The sequence below is a fragment of the Neocloeon triangulifer genome, unplaced genomic scaffold (assembly GCF_031216515.1).
Source record: "Neocloeon triangulifer isolate White Clay Creek 2 clone unplaced genomic scaffold, ASM3121651v1 ptg000004l, whole genome shotgun sequence".
Lineage (NCBI taxonomy): Eukaryota > Metazoa > Arthropoda > Insecta > Ephemeroptera > Baetidae > Neocloeon > Neocloeon triangulifer.
In genome coordinates, this window is record NW_026775547.1 from 3,311,811 (window position 1) to 3,330,462 (window position 18,652).

General features: G+C 33.6%; 1 protein-coding gene and 2 pseudogenes across 1 annotated transcript; 1 reads left to right on the forward strand and 2 right to left on the reverse strand.

Annotated features, from left to right (window-relative positions):
• Positions 1–677: 677 nt before the first annotated feature.
• LOC132193570 (solute carrier family 15 member 1-like) lies at positions 678–4,257 on the reverse strand (annotated as a pseudogene).
• Positions 4,258–4,987: 730 nt separating this feature from the next.
• Positions 4,988–7,503, forward strand: LOC132193678 (TBC1 domain family member 23-like; annotated as a pseudogene).
• On the reverse strand, positions 7,444–9,075 carry LOC132193569 (uncharacterized). Its single transcript, XM_059614324.1, has 4 exons — positions 9,054–9,075; positions 8,658–8,775; positions 8,383–8,539; positions 7,444–8,016 (listed from the first exon to the last, which is right to left on the reverse strand). The coding sequence occupies exons 2-4, from the start codon at positions 8,685–8,687 to the stop codon at positions 7,751–7,753; spliced, it is 453 nt and encodes a 150-aa protein (XP_059470307.1). The 5' UTR covers positions 8,688–8,775; positions 9,054–9,075; the 3' UTR covers positions 7,444–7,750.
• Positions 9,076–18,652: the final 9,577 nt, after the last annotated feature.

Sequence of the window (18,652 nt, forward strand, 5' to 3'; positions counted from 1 at the left end):
TAAAATTAAGGACCGACCACGCCAAAAGATGGCAGATCATTATTCACAGGGCTATTTTAAGTCAGAAATTTTAAATTGATAAATTAATTAATGTGGCGGTTCATACATGCAAACCAAGAAGGGGAAATGCATTTTAAGTTAATTTCAAACAAAGTTGATTTTTTAACTTATTAGTTATTAATGAGATCAATTATAACCTGTAGGATTATATTATTGTTTTTTTAATGGCCTTGTTTTGCTAGCTTAAATACATAATTATATTTAAAAAAAAAATACAATTTTTTTGGCAGTAAATTTCTAAGATGAATTAATGAATTAAACAAAAACTCTAAAAAAAATCATAGTACTTTAAAAGAATTCACTATTCTGTTTGTGACACTGTGATAATTATGACAAACATTTGTATTTTTGTTTTAAATATAAAATGTATTGGCTACTTATAACTATATCGTAAAATTCACAATTTATATATATCATTTTTTATTTAAATTTTAATTACATTTTATATTTAAGAATTTTGATAAAAGCTATTTTCTTGAACAATTAAAAAAAAAATTGTTTTTATTTGTATTAATAATAAGTTTTTTTTTCAATTAAATTCTAATAATCGATATCAAATGTCTGGCAGAGGCATACTAAAAAAAATTCTATCACTTTATCTGCGTTAAATCGTTTTATTACCTGCTCTTTACAACAGGGTTACATTAAATGTTATTATATTTTGATTGATTATACATTTATTAAAGAGATTTTTAAAATTATTCCATGTGTATATATCAATCTGTTTCTATATAAATATTAAAAATAATTTTATGCTTTTAATTTTTTTAAATAATTACTTAAATTTTTACTCCTTTTAGATTCCTTTCTTGTCAGTTTCCTCGCTGCTGTCCTTTGGCTCCTCATTGACTTCTTCTTGTGATTCTTTCTCCTCCTTATTTTCATTATTCGCTGTTGATTCAACATACCTGTACCTTAATGATTGAACGCCAAAGATGATCATGCAAATAAAAATCCAGCTAGCGAAGAGTAGATTTTCCCAGACCTATCTCAAAAAAATTGCCAAGTTCATTATAATTCTTATTAATCTTAGTGTACCATGTTTCTGAAAAATCTGGCCCCAGCGATGAAAATAACAATTATATTTCCAAACGCCACTGTTATCAACCATCCAGAAACGATCACAGTTTTCATGCTTGGTGGAGCCTAAAAAGGTCTTATTTTAATATTTACACGCTCCGTTAACTAATTGCTAATGTTACCTGAGTGAAGGCAAATTCAAGACCTGTGATTGAAAACAAAATTTCCGCGGCTGTCATGATGAAATACTGGGGCACAAGCCAAAAAACGCTGACAGTACTCTCTGGTGTAATTTCGTGCTGGACCACCTGAATTTGTGAATAAATTTGTAAATCTAATTGTTAGAAATATAATGTTATTTTCCTGTCCAGTTTCTTGATTAATGACCAATGTGTATACACCGCCAGGTCCAATGAACGCCTTTCCAATAACATCATTATTCATTCTGATTCGGTATCTTTTTTTGGATGAATTTATTTTGAAGTATGAAAATTTGATGAAAAACATCAACAAGGAAAAAAATAATTAATTCATTACTCTTGAGCTTTGAGATCTGTTATTTCTGATGAAGAAATTTCGCCGGAAAATTTAAGTTCCAATAACTCTTTCCCTGCTTCCAGTACAACAAGTACCTCTTCTTGCGAATTAGCTTTTAATATTATTCTAAAATGACTCACATTAAATTGTGGCATATTTATTGTAAAATTTATATATACCGGACTTTCCCGTTTCCAAATGGTGATTTTTCAGGTTCGTCAAATATTGGCTCGGAAATTTTCAACTTAAATTTGGTTTCATTTCCATAGTAAATGGCATAGCTTTGAGACTTTAAAAATAACAATTTCAACATGAATTGATTTCTCAATAAAATTTTTTTCAAACCTTTCGTCTCACTACATCAATCAGGAATTTACTATTGGCACTGCCTTGGGCACACAAAGTTTCGTCTGTTTTTACGGAAATAATATACTTCCTATCAATAGCTGTCGAAATGTGAAGGTTTTGCCATGCATCCATCGGTCCGATCTCAAAATCGCCATTGTCCGCCAAAATATTCATAGAGCAGTTGAGCGTGTTGATTATTCGCAACTGAGCCTCTGCTCTGAAAGGGACGACGGCGTTTGTGGGTTGAATTGCCACTTCGACCAGCGCCGAGATCAAAAAGGCCAAACCGGCCAACAATCCCCCGACAAGCATTTTCCGAAGGGGGGTTTGCAAAACTTTTAATTTCCTGAATAACGGGTAAACTGCCACTTCAAACAGGGGAATCATCACGACCAGCAACAAGGGGCTCCAAAGTTGCATTTGGTCCGGAAAAATTCTCCAGCTGCCAAAGTCGCACTTCATGCGACTCGCTTGGAATGTCCACCTCGAACCCTAGATTTTAATTAAATGAAATTTTTAATTATTTAAAATAAAAAAATATATATAACCTTTTGGTCGTACAAAGCCCAGAAAATTGGCAAAGTTTTGAACATTGATAGAATATTGAGACTTAATTTGGTGTCAGCAATCAGAGTTTTGTCGTATTTGTCATCAGCGTAGTCAAGCCAGTGGATTCTTTTCTCCACATGACCACGACTTTTCAATTTCATTTTCATCCCGTGCTGTTGAATTGTAAGAAGTATAATTTTATTCTCTGGAAGAATTATAATTTTTCATTGTATTTCTAGATTGGTGAAAGTATGTTAAATCAAGAACTTTTTATCTTCAAATTTAAATCTTTTTTAAAAGTCTTCAATAATTAATTTTTAGAACTTTGAACAATTTTTTTTTAATTTCCTGAAATGTATAGAAAAAAATTATAATTATAGAAAATTATTTTAATCTAATTTTCTTCAACAGTTTTAAAATGAAATTGCCACAAGGCACACATTCAAGCAAAAATATTTTTTCCTCTTTTAAAAATAAAAGAAATAAATTTAAGTTGGTGTTTTTTTTGTATAGTTTTACTTACAAATATATTCCATCTATCAATTACTAATTTAAATTCTTAATTTTTTTTAAAACTTTAAAAACTAATAGTTTGTAATGAATTAAAAATAAATAACAAAGAAAAAAAATGACATTTTCATTAAGTCTGCAGTTTGTGTGATATTACCGCCATGCACTTGACAACTTTTAGTAAAACATTTCCCCCTGGTGGTTTGAATTGGTAAAACGTTGTCCCAGCCGTTAGCACAACTGACATAAGAAAAGACATTAAAAATGCTAAAAAAATTATAATTATACTTTAAGACCTATTGCGAATAATAGGAATGCTGCAGAAACTCCAAAGGATAGTGAATAACAGTTGTCATCTGTTTCGCCAAAACACTGGGAGGACCTCAGAATTGGCGAGACAATCGTGGCAATGAAACTGGCGAGACTCATCGTAACATAATAAATTGAGAAAAACTTCCGTTGTTGGTCTTTCTGCTCGGGAAGTTGAAATTGGTCAGCACCAAACGCAGAAACGCAGGGAGATATCGCGCCGTTCCCAAAGCCGGTTAGGAAAATACCAACGTAAGCCAAAGCGCTATTAAATGCATGATTATTTTTAATTTCAAGATTTAATTAAAGGCAATTAAAAACATACACAGCACTGCTGAATATTGGTAAAGTACTTGTGAATAGCAATGAAATTCCAACCAAGTAAAATAGTGAAACTAAGATAATCGTCCTTAAATTCATGAAAGTAAAATTATTTATTTTATTTAAATTTTATTTAAATATTTTTACTTGAATCTTCCAAGCCAGCTGTCAGCAATTATTGCCCCGATGATTGGCGCCGAGAAGCAAAGGGCGACAAACGTGTGATATAAAGTGGTGGCCGTGTCTTCAGAGTGACCGAGCCAGCTTACCAAAAAAATTGCTAGAACCGCTTTAAGTATAATTTTTTATCAATTTAAAACAAAAATTAAATAAAAAATATTTCTCACAACGCATCCCGTAAAGACAATATCGCTGGCAAAACTCAAACACACTGATGAAAAACACTCCTCGAGGATATTTCATGGACTGTATAGAAATTATTGAAATTATATTAATTAAATTAGAAAAAAAATCTTAATTACTTACGGTAATAACTTCGGTGTCAGCACTAGATTCCATTTTCAGCAAATATAATGGCCCGCAGCCCGCAAACAGATGTGTGTGTTAAAAGCGTCCTTTTTATAATGCATAATGGAGATCTTATCTTTTTCTCACCGATTGCAGAATTGTTGATTAAAGATTATCATAAAATATCAATATACTATCATAAAATATTCCAATTAAGATATGATCTGGGCGCATCAATAATACTCTCAACCAGCTCGTCTCATCTCAAATTGATTATAGATCATAAATTATTACAAAAATAAAGAGAGAACTATAAATTGCAGCCAGAAGCTATATTACTGAAGAAATATTGCTCACTCAGCTGTATTCTGATTGGGAAAATTCTTTTGATTTTTGTTTTGCGATACTCTATTGGCGCCACAAATCGACGCACATCCAGCCATGCAATGCATTCAGCGCATCGCGCCTTTTTGTTGCCGCCGATGTCGGCATCCCGCCTATCCTGCCCTTCACTGCCATCTAGCGTAGGTCTCGGAGCAAATTTAATTTGTCAACAAAGATGGCAGACAAAGAAGATGCAAGACCTTTTTTACGTAAAATTTCCAATTTCTTTTTTCTAAATTTCTATAACTAACCTTGCATAGTAATGAACGTTGATTTTGGCTCGCGGTCTTAAACCTACAAATATAATTATTCCTTTTCAAACCAAAATCTCCAACCTCCGAACTATCTTATTTTCCTCTTCCATGCTAACAGTCTTACACGTTATCGTTTGGCCAATGTACGCAATACTCATGTGTGCATAAAACTTCTTGATAAGAAAAAAACCTATCTCGTCTGCTTCTGCTCTTTTGATTACCCTCCAATGTACTGTAGTGAACATCACACTTTTAAAGTCTCCGTCGACTTCATTCATCGTCCGAGAAATCAAAGTGATAAGAACAGGTTTCCCGTGAATAAGTTTCGCATGAATCATTCATAAAACTCCACCCGGAGAAAAACATCTTTAAATTTTTTATTGATTCTCAACAGGGTCATCGAGCTGGAGGCCGCTCTGTTGGAGGAGTGCACACCTTCGGAGGTCTGGAGCATGGCCCAAGGCAGGACGATCCCGGAGACCATTCGGCCTGAGGTGTGGCAGCTCTTGGCGTCCAGAAAAAAGAGAGCCCCTTGCTGCACTTTTCCGAGATCTTCGACTTACCTGATCAGAGTGCATTAAGGACCGACTGCCAGCAAGCAGTTTGTATATTAAATCTTCATTGAAATTTTCATAAATTTTCATTATTTGTTTATTTATTTGCAGCTAAATTAGGGAATGAAGACGAAGACAAAGTTTCTGTGATATCCGACCTGGAGTCAATTCTCACTTGCTACTGCAAATCGACAAAAAACAAATTTGAGAAGGGAAATGGGTGGATTGAAATACTTCTTCCTTTGCTGTCCCTGAAATTGCCTCGCGCTGAAAACTACAACTTGTTTGACTCCATTGTGCATCAGTACATTCCTCGGTACGTCAAGAGTGTCGTTGCTTATTCAAGGCGTTATGTTTAATTTGAAAAGATTAAGAAGAATTTTTAGAGGAAACACTTCATAAAATTTCTGTCTAAACATTCGCAAGAAAAATGTTTTAAAATTATATTTTGCTTTATCATTTTTAGTGGATGCAAAAAGAACGGACTTCCATTCCACTTATTTCGTCTGCTGCTTCAATACCACGATCCAGAGCTATGTTCCTTTCTTGACACCAAGAGAGTCAGTCCAGATCTCTACTGTCTACCATGGGTATTAAAATACACAAATCAGTATGCAAATTCAACAAAGCTAATCCTCTTTTCAGTTTCAAAGCTTGTTTGCGTCCAATTGTCATCTGCCGGCCCTGCTAACCATGTTGGATCACTATTTTCAACTGGCCGACCCCTTTTTCATTTTCTTCTTGGCTCTGGTTATGCTGGTCAATGCGAGGTATGTGTTTGTTGAGAGTGAAAGTGACTTTGCTGACGAGTCTGCCAAACAGAGATCAGATTCTGTCGATGAATGACGACGCCAAAGTCACAGTAGTGGACGCACTCTCGATGATGCCCTGTGATATTCCCGCCGATGATACCTCCGACTTCTGCACCTTTGCCCAGTACTATGCATCAAAGACACCTGCGTCCTTTAGAGCAGTGAATTTTCTTTTAATTTCAATAAAGTTTTTGTACCAAATTTTCACTTAACAGGAATTGATTGAGTCTTTCTTCGGCACTGAGCCGCCCATTCTGTGTGAAAAGTTGGGGATTTCCCAAGCACTCTGTCTCCCCATTTCAGCCCACGATCCTGTCTTTAATCCCGAGTTGCGTGAGGGAGAAAATGTCAAATTTTTCCTTGGATTGTCGACCGGCTGAGCAGTACAACGGAGGTCACTTGCCCATTGCCTCTCACCTTGACTGTAATTTTTTAGTAATTGCTTTATTTAATTCTTGTGTTAAGATGTTGCAAGAACCTGCCACTGCAGCCCAAGGTTTGCTGTCGGTGCAGCAGCTTGTTATAATGGGATATTGATTAAAATTCAATTCAATTTTCTATAAGGTTAACATTAAAAAGTCAAATCGAACTTTAATTGATTTGCCCCCAGTCGTTGGCGTCAAATACGGTGGCAGGCGGTGACCACCTGTGCTTTTTGAGTTTGGGTCAAGAAGGAGGAAAACCAGTACACACACATGGTTGTTGCCTCCTTCCTTAAAAAAAACACAACCTGTGTCAGTATGGTTAATATTCTGGATTCTGGTAAGAATTATCTAGAAAATTTTAAATCAATTTATTGATTCTTTAAACAGATTTAAGCTATTGATCACTTGGTCAAAGAGAATCCTGTGATCAAACTTGACGATCACATTCCACTAATGAGCACTGGTTGTCGGGAGACTCACAATGTTGACCAATTTGATGCAAACTTCACTTGGCTCATGCGATGTTTGTAAAACTCAATGGGGCGGCATTGACAAGTATATCTGCTGAGGTGAAAAGCTTTTCGAGCATGTGAATCCATCAGCATTTCAATTTACGGCTTTTCATTCTATTGGTATTTTAAAATGTATTTTGTGAGTCAAGGTGATAAAAGAGCTATTTTAAATTTCTTGCATTTCAGCATTAACTCATTTATAACAATGTATTATACTATTGAATTATTGCACTTCTGTAGTGCATATTGATTTTTTTAGATGAATGTTTTCATTAATATCAAGTGTGCAGCCAAGTCACAGCAAATGCTTGTTCTGAAAATTATATTCAATAAAAATCAGTATACTATACATATCTCTTTATTTTTTAATTGATGTCAGAATTTGTATGTTTTAATGTATTTGAATTCAGATTGAATAAACACATGAAAAAAATGTTACCTGTCAATACATTTTTTATTTGCTTTAACATTTAGTTTAATTATGACACGGTAAAAATAATTTAAATGGGTTTACAGTTGATTATCAATTTAATTAACATTTGCGCCACAAGTAATTAAAATATTGCAATACTACTAAACATGCGTGAGATTTTTTGGTAACGATATTAAATTAAAGAAGCAGATCAAGGAACTTAAAAAGGCGCAAAGGTAAGAGGGATGAACAAAGCCAAAACTGCCTTTGTTCCCTTAGATCAAGTTCACCGACTTAACTTGAATGGCAGTGTGTTTGGTGTGGCAGACAATGCAAAAGGCCTCCCTGTTGTTCCCAGAATGTCTCATATCTTGCTCTAAAATACTTTCCCTGCAGGCAACGCAGATCCCAAAGTGCCAGCAAACTGAGAAAATCTCTGTAGGGCGGGCCACATGACAACGGCCACAGAGGGACCCCGGCTCTGCAGTTCTGTCGACTGTTTCAAGAAAGTCAAGCAGCACTTCGGCGCACCTGCGCTTGTCTGTACATAAAATACCAATTACAAAATTGCCAACAATTATTCATCTCATGAAAAATCAAGTTAGGTATAAAATAGAAAAAATAGTTTGCAAAAAAATTAAACTAAAACAATGTATAAAATAAAAACCCTACAAATGTTCAGAATGCAAGATAAAATGTGTATGCATATTTTTAGTGGCAAAATTAGGCCACTAAGTAAAAGCTATTTGAGTTTTGTGTTACAAACTATCATTTAAACTTTTATCTTTTTGCGGTGCACCCTTTATTCGAATTAGATTTTGTGCAACCTTCTTTGCTTCTTTGTATTTTTCTGCGTATACAAAACCAATCACATTTCTTATAAAAAAATTAATATGAACTATATTACCCCAGTTAGCCACTGTTCCCTTTCCATTGTTGCTCAACACCCGCATGATGTCCGCCTTAGTAAACTCGAGCTCAACCTCCTCCATAGTTGGAATTACAGGTCGCCGAAGCAACTCAATGGCTTCAGGGCGAAACCCCCCGGCCATCACAAGCCTTGGCTGAAAATTTGAAAGAAAATATCAATGTATATTTTGAAAAATTAATTTATGAAAAGAAATAAATCATTCTAAATTCTTTATTAAATTATTTTTTAGTTTTGAAACATAAATCTCTAACCTGCACTATCGGCTGTTGATTGACTGCCATTGCTACTTTTGGGTGAAGAGCGCAAACGATTTGCCAAATATCTTTCTCAATGTCAATCTTCGTAGTTGTTACCAGAATACCGGATGATCTAAAAACGAATTTAGATTTTACACGTTGAAGAGGCAAGATTTTTGATCCTATCTCTCTCAGTTGAATTTTTGAGACAAAAAACAATATGGATATTAGAAAGGTGGATTGGAAAACAGAACAGATTTCTGTGCCCCATAAGAATTCAATGTTAATTTTCGTAATTTTCTGTGCTGACAACAATGGTTTGTCCAACCCAAACTTCCAATATCCATACTAAAAACTCAAAGAATAATTATTTCAGTTGGCTAGAAACAAGCTATAGATACAAACTCACACAAGTACTGTCTGTAAACAAAAGGCTGAAATGATCTTTTGTTATTTTTGTGGGAACACTCGGCTGGACAAGAAAAGCAACCCGACAAAGTTAAAAAAAATTTTAAAAAAAGTTCCACTCTGATTTATGTTTTAAAGCTTTTTCAGGGCATTTAAATATTATTAAAGAATGATTTCAGTTTGAAAAAACCTTAAATAGATTACTTTGTCATCCCAAGAAACTGCTGTTGCGTAATAATTAAATTACTTATACTAAATAAATAGGCACTTGATTTCAGTCAATTATTGGAAATTTAACCACCATAATATACTGTTGTAAAGACTTGATTTGACTATTAATACCTAAAAAAAAGAAAAAAAGAAGAAGTCATTAAAAAAATTCCCACATTATATTATACCTTTTTGACCCCTAGAGTGTGACTAGACTGCGAGTTTATATTAGCATTTTGTAGCAACCGAACATTAATTGTTCAGACAGAAGCCATCTATGGATTTTAAAAATCTATTTAATTCATGTCTATAGGTGAAAATAAAAAAATTGAAGCCAATAATAATAAAAACTTACGGCTGGCGTGAAAAAATGTATTTTCTAGCAATTGTATAGCGCGCAATCAAAATTTTCTCATAAAAATTTCTAAAAATAGTCGAGATATATTATATTATGTGTTATATGTGACCATCCCTGAAATTTGAATTTCTTTTAGCCGTGTACCTGTACCTATTAAACTTTGGGCTATTTTATAATTTCAAGTACCATTTCTGAAGTTCTAGAAGCTTTAATTGCAAAATTTCAACTTCAAAACTTTACAGGGGACATTATTTATTTATTTTTATTTGGAAAAAATCATAATTAAAAACAAAAAAAAGGTTTCTTTATTGGCTTCCATTTTTGCTCAAGTATTTTAATTTTTTACTAATAGAAAAATTATCACAGCCAATTTAGCTAACCCCTTAATTCTGACCAAACAGGCATTTCGAGATGGTCAATTATGCACACCCACCCCTCACCATAAAAATAATGGTCCATTTCATTTTCGAAAATATCATCCCAATATACCAACCAGATTAATCACACAGGAATTAAATAGATTTAACAAAATCCTAGATGCCTGTGTGCATTTTACTGTTGCTAAAATGCTCTAAACTCTCGCAGTCTCGCGCACCCTGGGTGTAAAGAAAGTATAAAAAAAATATGGGGATTTTCTTATTAAAGGAGGCAAAATTCGATTCGATCTTTGTATAAAAATCCCCAAATTACCTCTCGTTTCGAGAAAATTGTCACAAACTGCACTCCTGAGTCTATAATACATACTCAACGCCTGCTCCAAATCCTGAAGGCGCGCGCGATCAATTAGAAGAAATAAAAAAGTGAGGAGCGAGCAGCAGGTTATTTCAGCCGAACTTTCAGGCTGTGGTGCTTTCTCCAAGACCAGACTTCCACATGCCTAGGTAAATCTTAGCCGTTGGCAAAAAGCACCTCAAATAAACAGGAATTTAAATTTTTTTAAGAGGTTTTTTCCGTGGATTTACTGAAACTGTGCGAGAAACACTTGGCTTTAAAGAATGGAATATACAAACCAAAATAACTGCTTTACACTGTACATAACACAAACAAAACACTACTCTACAATAATTTGAACAGAAAAAACACACGCACACTAACAATTATCTGAGAAAGAATTTTAAAATTTTCAGTGGTCTGTCGTCTATTATACCTAAACTGCTCTAGCTCCGCTGGAATATATCAAATAAACAAGAATTTTAAAATTTTCAGTGGTCTGTCGTCTATTAAACCTAAACTGCTCTAGCTCCGCAGGAATATATCAAATAAACAAGAATTTTAAAATTTTCAGTGGTCTGTCGTCTATTAAACCTAAACTGCTCTAGCTCCGCAGGAATATATCAAATAAACAAGAATTTTAAAATTTTCAGTGGTCTGTCGTCTATTAAACCTAAACTGCTCTAGCTCCGCTGGAATATTTGAAATAAACAAGAATTTTAAAATTTTCAGTGGTCTGTCGTCTATTAAACCTAAACTGCTCTAGCTCCGCAGGAATATATCAAATAAACAAGAATTTCAAAATTTTCAGTGGTCTGTCGTCTATTATACCTAAACTGCTCTAGCTCCGCAGGAATATATCAAATAAACAAGAATTTCAAAATTTTCAGTGGTCTGTCGTCTATTATACCTAAACTGCTCTAGCTCCGCTGGAATATATCAAATAAACAAGAATTTTAAAATTTTCAGTGGTCAGTCGTCTATTATACCTAAACTGCTCTAGCTCCGCTGGAATATTTGAAATAAACAAGAATTTTAAAATTTTCAGTGGTCTGTCGTCTATTAAACCTAAACTGCTCTAGCTCCTCAGGAATATATCAAATAAACAAGAATTTTAAAATTTTCAGTGGTCCGTCGTCTATTAAACCTAAACTGCTCTAGCTCCGCTGGAGTATATCAAATAAACAAGAATTTTAAAATTTTCAGTGGTCTGTCGTCTATTAAACCTAAACTGCTCTAGCTCCGCTGGAATATATCAAATAAACAAGAATTTTAAAATTTTCAGTGGTCAGTCGTCTATTATACCTAAACTGCTCTAGCTCCGCTGGAATATTTGAAATAAACAAGAATTTTAAAATTTTCAGTGGTCTGTCGTCTATTAAACCTAAACTGCTCTAGCTCCTCAGGAATATATCAAATAAACAAGAATTTTAAAATTTTCAGTGGTCCGTCGTCTATTAAACCTAAACTGCTCTAGCTCCGCTGGAGTATATCAAATAAACAAGAATTTTAAAATTTTCAGTGGTCTGTCGTCTATTATACCTAAACTGCTCTAGCTCCGCTGGAATATATCAAATAAACAAGAATTTTAAAATTTTCAGTGGTCTGTCGTCTATTATACCTAAACTGCTCTAGCTCCGCAGGAATATGTCAAATAAACAAGAATTTTAAAATTTTCAGTGGTCTGTCGTCTATTATACCTAAACTGCTCTAGCTCCGCTGGAATATATCAATTAAACAAGAATTTCAAAATTTTCAGTGGTCTGTCGTCTATTAAACCTAAACTGCTCTAGCTCCGCTGGAATATATAAAATAAACAAGAATTTTAAAATTTTCAGTGGTCAGTCGTCTATTATACCTAAACTGCTCTAGCTCCGCTGGAATATTTGAAATAAACAAGAATTTTAAAATTTTCAGTGGTCTGTCGTCTATTAAACCTAAACTGCTCTAGCTCCTCAGGAATATATCAAATAAACAAGAATTTTAAAATTTTCAGTGGTCTGTCGTCTATTAAACCTAAACTGCTCTAGCTCCGCTGGAGTATATCAAATAAACAAGAATTTTAAAATTTTCAGTGGTCTGTCATCTATTAAACCTAAACTGCTCTAGCTCCGCTGGAATATTTGAAATAAACAAGAATTTTAAAATTTTCAGTGGTCTGTCGTCTATTAAACCTAAACTGCTCTAGCTCCGCAGGAATATGTCAAATAAACAAGAATTTTAAAATTTTCAGTGGTCTGTCGTCTATTATACCTAAACTGCTCTAGCTCCGCAGGAATATGTCAAATAAACAAGAATTTTAAAATTTTCAGTGGTCTGTCGTCTATTAAACCTAAACTGCTCTAGCTCCGCAGGAATATGTCAAATAAACAAGAATTTTAAAATTTTCAGTGGTCTGTCGTCTATTAAACCTAAACTGCTCTAGCTCCGCAGGAATATGTCAAATAAACAAGAATTTTAAAATTTTCAGTGGTCTGTCGTCTATTATACCTAAACTGCTCTAGCTCCGCAGGAATATGTCAAATAAACAAGAATTTTAAAATTTTCAGTGGTCTGTCGTCTATTATACCTAAACTGCTCTAGCTCCGCAGGAATATGTCAAATAAACAAGAATTTTAAAATTTTCAGTGGTCTGTCGTCTATTAAACCTAAACTGCTCTAGCTCCGCTGGAATATATCAAATAAACAAGAATTTTAAAATTTTCAGTGGTCTGTCGTCTATTATACCTAAACTGCTCTAGCTCCGCAGGAATATGTCAAATAAACAAGAATTTTAAAATTTTCAGTGGTCTGTCGTCTATTAAACCTAAACTGCTCTAGCTCCGCAGGAATATATCAAATAAACAAGAATTTTAAAATTTTCAGTGGTCTGTCGTCTATTATACCTAAACTGCTCTAGCTCCGCAGGAATATATCAAATAAACAAGAATTTTAAAATTTTCAGTGGTCTGTCGTCTATTAAACCTAAACTGCTCTAGCTCTGCTGGAATATATCAAATAAACAAGAATTTCAAAATTTTCAGTGGTCTGTCGTCTATTAAACCTAAACTGCTCTAGCTCCGCTGGAATATATCAAATAAAAAAGAATTTTAAAATTTTCAGTGGTCTGTCGTCTATTATACCTAAACTGCTCTAGCTCCGCTGGAATATATCAAATAAACAAGAATTTTAAAATTTTCAGTGGTCTGTCGTCTATTAAACCTAAACTGCTCTAGCTCCGCTGGAATATATCAAATAAAAAAGAATTTTAAAATTTTCAGTGGTCTGTCGTCTATTAAACCTAAACTGCTCTAGCTCCGCTGGAATATATCAAATAAAAAAGAATTTTAAAATTTTCAGTGGTCTGTCGTCTATTAAACCTAAACTGCTCTAGCTCCGCTGGAATATTTGAAATAAACAAGAATTTTAAAATTTTCAGTGGTCTGTCGTCTATTAAACCTAAACTGCTCTAGCTCTGCTGGAATATATCAAATAAACAAGAATTTCAAAATTTTCAGTTGTCTGTCGTCTATTATACCTAAACTGCTCTAGCTCCGCAGGAATATATCAAATAAACAAGAATTTTAAAATTTTCAGTGGTCTGTCGTCTATTAAACCTAAACTGCTCTAGCTCCGCTGGAATATATCAAATAAACAAGAATTTTAAAATTTTCAGTGGTCTGTCGTCTATTATACCTAAACTGCTCTAGCTCCGCTGGAATATTTGAAATAAACAAGAATTTTAAAATTTTCAGTGGTCTGTCGTCTATTATACCTAAACTGCTCTAGCTCCGCTGGAATATTTGAAATAAACAAGAATTTTAAAATTTTCAGTGGTCTGTCGTCTATTAAACCTAAACTGCTCTAGCTCCGCTGGAATATATCAAATAAAAAAGAATTTCAAAATTTTCAGTGGTCTGTCGTCTATTAAACCTAAACTGCTCTAGCTCCGCTGGAATATTTGAAATAAACAAGAATTTTAAAATTTTCAGTGGTCTGTCGTCTATTAAACCTAAACTGCTCTAGCTCTGCTGGAATATATCAAATAAACAAGAATTTCAAAATTTTCAGTTGTCTGTCGTCTATTATACCTAAACTGCTCTAGCTCCGCAGGAATATATCAAATAAACAAGAATTTTAAATTTTTCAGTGGTCTGTCGTCTATTAAACCTAAACTGCTCTAGCTCCGCTGGAATATATCAAATAAAAAAGAATTTTAAAATTTTCAGTGGTCTGTCGTCTATTAAACCTAAACTGCTCTAGCTCCGCTGGAATATATCAAATAAACAAGAATTTCAAAATTTTCAGTGGTCTGTCGTCTATTATACCTAAACTGCTCTAGCTCCGCAGGAATATATCAAATAAACAAGAATTTTAAAATTTTCAGTGGTCTGTCGTCTATTATACCTAAACTGCTCTAGCTCCGCTGGAATATTTGAAATAAACAAGAATTTTAAAATTTTCAGTGGTCTGTCGTCTATTAAACCTAAACTGCTCTAGCTCCGCTGGAATATATCAAATAAAAAAGAATTTCAAAATTTTCAGTGGTCTGTCGTCTATTAAACCTAAACTGCTCTAGCTCCGCTGGAATATTTGAAATAAACAAGAATTTTAAAATTTTCAGTGGTCTGTCGTCTATTAAACCTAAACTGCTCTAGCTCTGCTGGAATATATCAAATAAACAAGAATTTCAAAATTTTCAGTTGTCTGTCGTCTATTATACCTAAACTGCTCTAGCTCCGCAGGAATATATCAAATAAACAAGAATTTTAAATTTTTCAGTGGTCTGTCGTCTATTAAACCTAAACTGCTCTAGCTCCGCTGGAATATATCAAATAAAAAAGAATTTTAAAATTTTCAGTGGTCTGTCGTCTATTAAACCTAAACTGCTCTAGCTCCGCTGGAATATATCAAATAAACAAGAATTTCAAAATTTTCAGTGGTCTGTCGTCTATTATACCTAAACTGCTCTAGCTCCGCAGGAATATATCAAATAAACAAGAATTTTAAAATTTTCAGTGGTCTGTCGTCTATTAAACCTAAACTGCTCTAGCTCCGCTGGAATATATCAAATAAACAAGAATTTTAAAATTTTCAGTGGTCTGTCGTCTATTATACCTAAACTGCTCTAGCTCCGCTGGAATATTTGAAATAAACAAGAATTTTAAAATTTTCAGTGGTCTGTCGTCTATTAAACCTAAACTGCTCTAGCTCCGCTGGAATATTTGAAATAAACAAGAATTTTAAAATTTTCAGTGGTCTGTCGTCTATTAAACCTAAACTGCTCTAGCTCCGCTGGAATATTTGAAATAAACAAGAATTTTAAAATTTTCAGTGGTCTGTCGTCTATTATACCTAAACTGCTCTAGCTCCACTAGAATATTTGAAATAAACAAGAATTTTAAAATTTTCAGTGGTCTGTCGTCTATTATACCTAAACTGCTCTAGCTCCGCTGGAATATTTGAAATAAACAAGAATTTTAAAATTTTCAGTGGTCTGTCGTCTATTAAACCTAAACTGCTCTAGCTCCGCTGGAATATTTGAAATAAACAAGAATTTTAAAATTTTCAGTGGTCTGTCGTCTATTAAACCTAAACTGCTCTAGCTCCGCTGGAATATTTGAAATAAACAAGAATTTTAAAATTTTCAGTGGTCTGTCGTCTATTAAACCTAAACTGCTCTAGCTCCGCTGGAATATTTGAAATAAACAAGAATTTTAAAATTTTCAGTGGTCTGTCGTCTATTATACCTAAACTGCTCTAGCTCCGCTGGAATATTTGAAATAAACACGAATTTTAAAATTTTCAGTGGTCTGTCGTCTATTAAACCTAAACTGCTCTAGCTCCGCTGGAATATATCAAATAAACAAGAATTTCAAAATTTTCAGTGGTCTGTCGTCTATTATACCTAAACTGCTCTAGCTCCACTAGAATATTTGAAATAAACAAGAATTTTAAAATTTTCAGTGGTCTGTCGTCTATTATACCTAAACTGCTCTAGCTCCGCTGGAATATTTGAAATAAACAAGAATTTTAAAATTTTCAGTGGTCTGTCGTCTATTATACCTAAACTGCTCTAGCTCCGCTGGAATATTTGAAATAAACAAGAATTTTAAAATTTTCAGTGGTCTGTCGTCTATTAAACCTAAACTGCTCTAGCTCCGCTGGAATATTTGAAATAAACAAGAATTTTAAAATTTTCAGTGGTCTGTCGTCTATTATACCTAAACTGCTCTAGCTCCGCTGGAATATTTGAAATAAACAAGAATTTTAAAATTTTCAGTGGTCTGTCGTCTATTAAACCTAAACTGCTCTAGCTCCGCTGGAATATTTGAAATAAACAAGAATTTTAAAATTTTCAGTGGTCTGTCGTCTATTATACCTAAACTGCTCTAGCTCCACTAGAATATTTGAAATAAACAAGAATTTTAAAATTTTCAGTGGTCTGTCGTCTATTATACCTAAACTGCTCTAGCTCCGCTGGAATATTTGAAATAAACAAGAATTTTAAAATTTTCAGTGGTCTGTCGTCTATTAAACCTAAACTGCTCTAGCTCCGCTGGAATATTTGAAATAAACAAGAATTTTAAAATTTTCAGTGGTCTGTCGTCTATTATACCTAAACTGCTCTAGCTCCGCTGGAATATTTGAAATAAACAAGAATTTTAAAATTTTCAGTGGTCTGTCGTCTATTAAACCTAAACTGCTCTAGCTCCGCTGGAATATTTGAAATAAACAAGAATTTTAAAATTTTCAGTGGTCTGTCGTCTATTAAACCTAAACTGCTCTAGCTCCGCTGGAATATTTGAAATAAACAAGAATTTTAAAATTTTCAGTGGTCTGTCGTCTATTAAACCTAAACTGCTCTAGCTCCGCTGGAATATTTGAAATAAACAAGAATTTTAAAATTTTCAGTGGTCTGTCGTCTATTATACCTAAACTGCTCTAGCTCCGCTGGAATATTTGAAATAAACAAGAATTTTAAAATTTTCAGTGGTCTGTCGTCTATTATACCTAAACTGCTCTAGCTCCGCTGGAATATTTGAAATAAACAAGAATTTTAAAATTTTCAGTGGTCTGTCGTCTATTATACCTAAACTGCTCTAGCTCCGCTGGAATATTTGAAATAAACAAGAATTTTAAAATTTTCAGTGGTCTGTCGTCTATTAAACCTAAACTGCTCTAGCTCCGCTGGAATATTTGAAATAAACAAGAATTTTAAAATTTTCAGTGGTCTGTCGTCTATTAAACCTAAACTGCTCTAGCTCCGCTGGAATATTTGAAATAAACAAGAATTTTAAAATTTTCAGTGGTCTGTCGTCTATTAAACCTAAACTGCTCTAGCTCCGCTGGAATATATCAAATAAACAAGAATTTTAAAATTTTCAGTGGTCTGTCGTCTATTAAACCTAAACTGCTCTAGCTCCGCTGGAATATTTGAAATAAACAAGAATTTTAAAATTTTCAGTGGTCTGTCGTCTATTAAACCTAAACTGCTCTAGCTCCGCTGGAATATATCAAATAAACAAGAATTTTAAAATTTTCAGTGGTCTGTCGTCTATTAAACCTAAACTGCTCTAGCTCCGCTGGAATATTTGAAATAAACAAGAATTTCAAAATTTTCAGTGGTCTGTCGTCTATTAAACCTAAACTGCTCTAGCTCCGCTGGAATATTTGAAATAAACAAGAATTTTAAAATTTTCAGTGGTCTGTCGTCTATTAAACCTAAACTGCTCTAGCTCCGCTGGAATATTTGAAATAAACAAGAATTTTAAAATTTTCAGTGGTCTGTCGTCTATTATACCTAAACTGCTCTAGCTCCGCTGGAATATTTGAAATAAACAAGAATTTTAAAATTTTCAGTGGTCTGTCGTCTATTATACCTAAACTGCTCTAGCTCCGCTGGAATATTTGAAATAAACAAGAATTTTAAAATTTTCAGTGGTCTGTCGTCTATTATACCTAAACTGCTCTAGCTCCGCTGGAATATTTGAAATAAACAAGAATTTTAAAATTTTCAGTGGTCTGTCGTCTATTATACCTAAACTGCTCTAGCTCCGCTGGAATATTTGAAATAAACAAGAATTTTAAAATTTTCAGTGGTCTGTCGTCTATTATACCTAAACTGCTCTAGCTCCGCTGGAATATTTGAAATAAACAAGAATTTCAAAATTTTCAGTGGTCTGTCGTCTATTAAACCTAAACTGCTCTAGCTCCGCTGGAATATTTGAAATAAACAAGAATTTTAAAATTTTCAGTGGTCTGTCGTCTATTAAACCTAAACTGCTCTAGCTCCGCTGGAATATTTGAAATAAACAAGAATTTTAAAATTTTCAGTGGTCTG

Bases quoted from the DNA above. Each gene is read 5' to 3' on its own strand.
- LOC132193569 (XM_059614324.1), bottom strand. From the start codon at position 8,687: ATGGCAGTCAATCAACAGCCGATAGTGCAG. The intron at 8,540-8,657 runs GTTAGAGATTTA...TCAAATTTTCAG, and splicing joins ATCAACAGCCGATAGTGCAG to CCAAGGCTTGTGATGGCCGG. The intron at 8,017-8,382 runs GTAATATAGTTC...TTTTATGTACAG, and splicing joins GGGAACAGTGGCTAACTGGG to ACAAGCGCAGGTGCGCCGAA.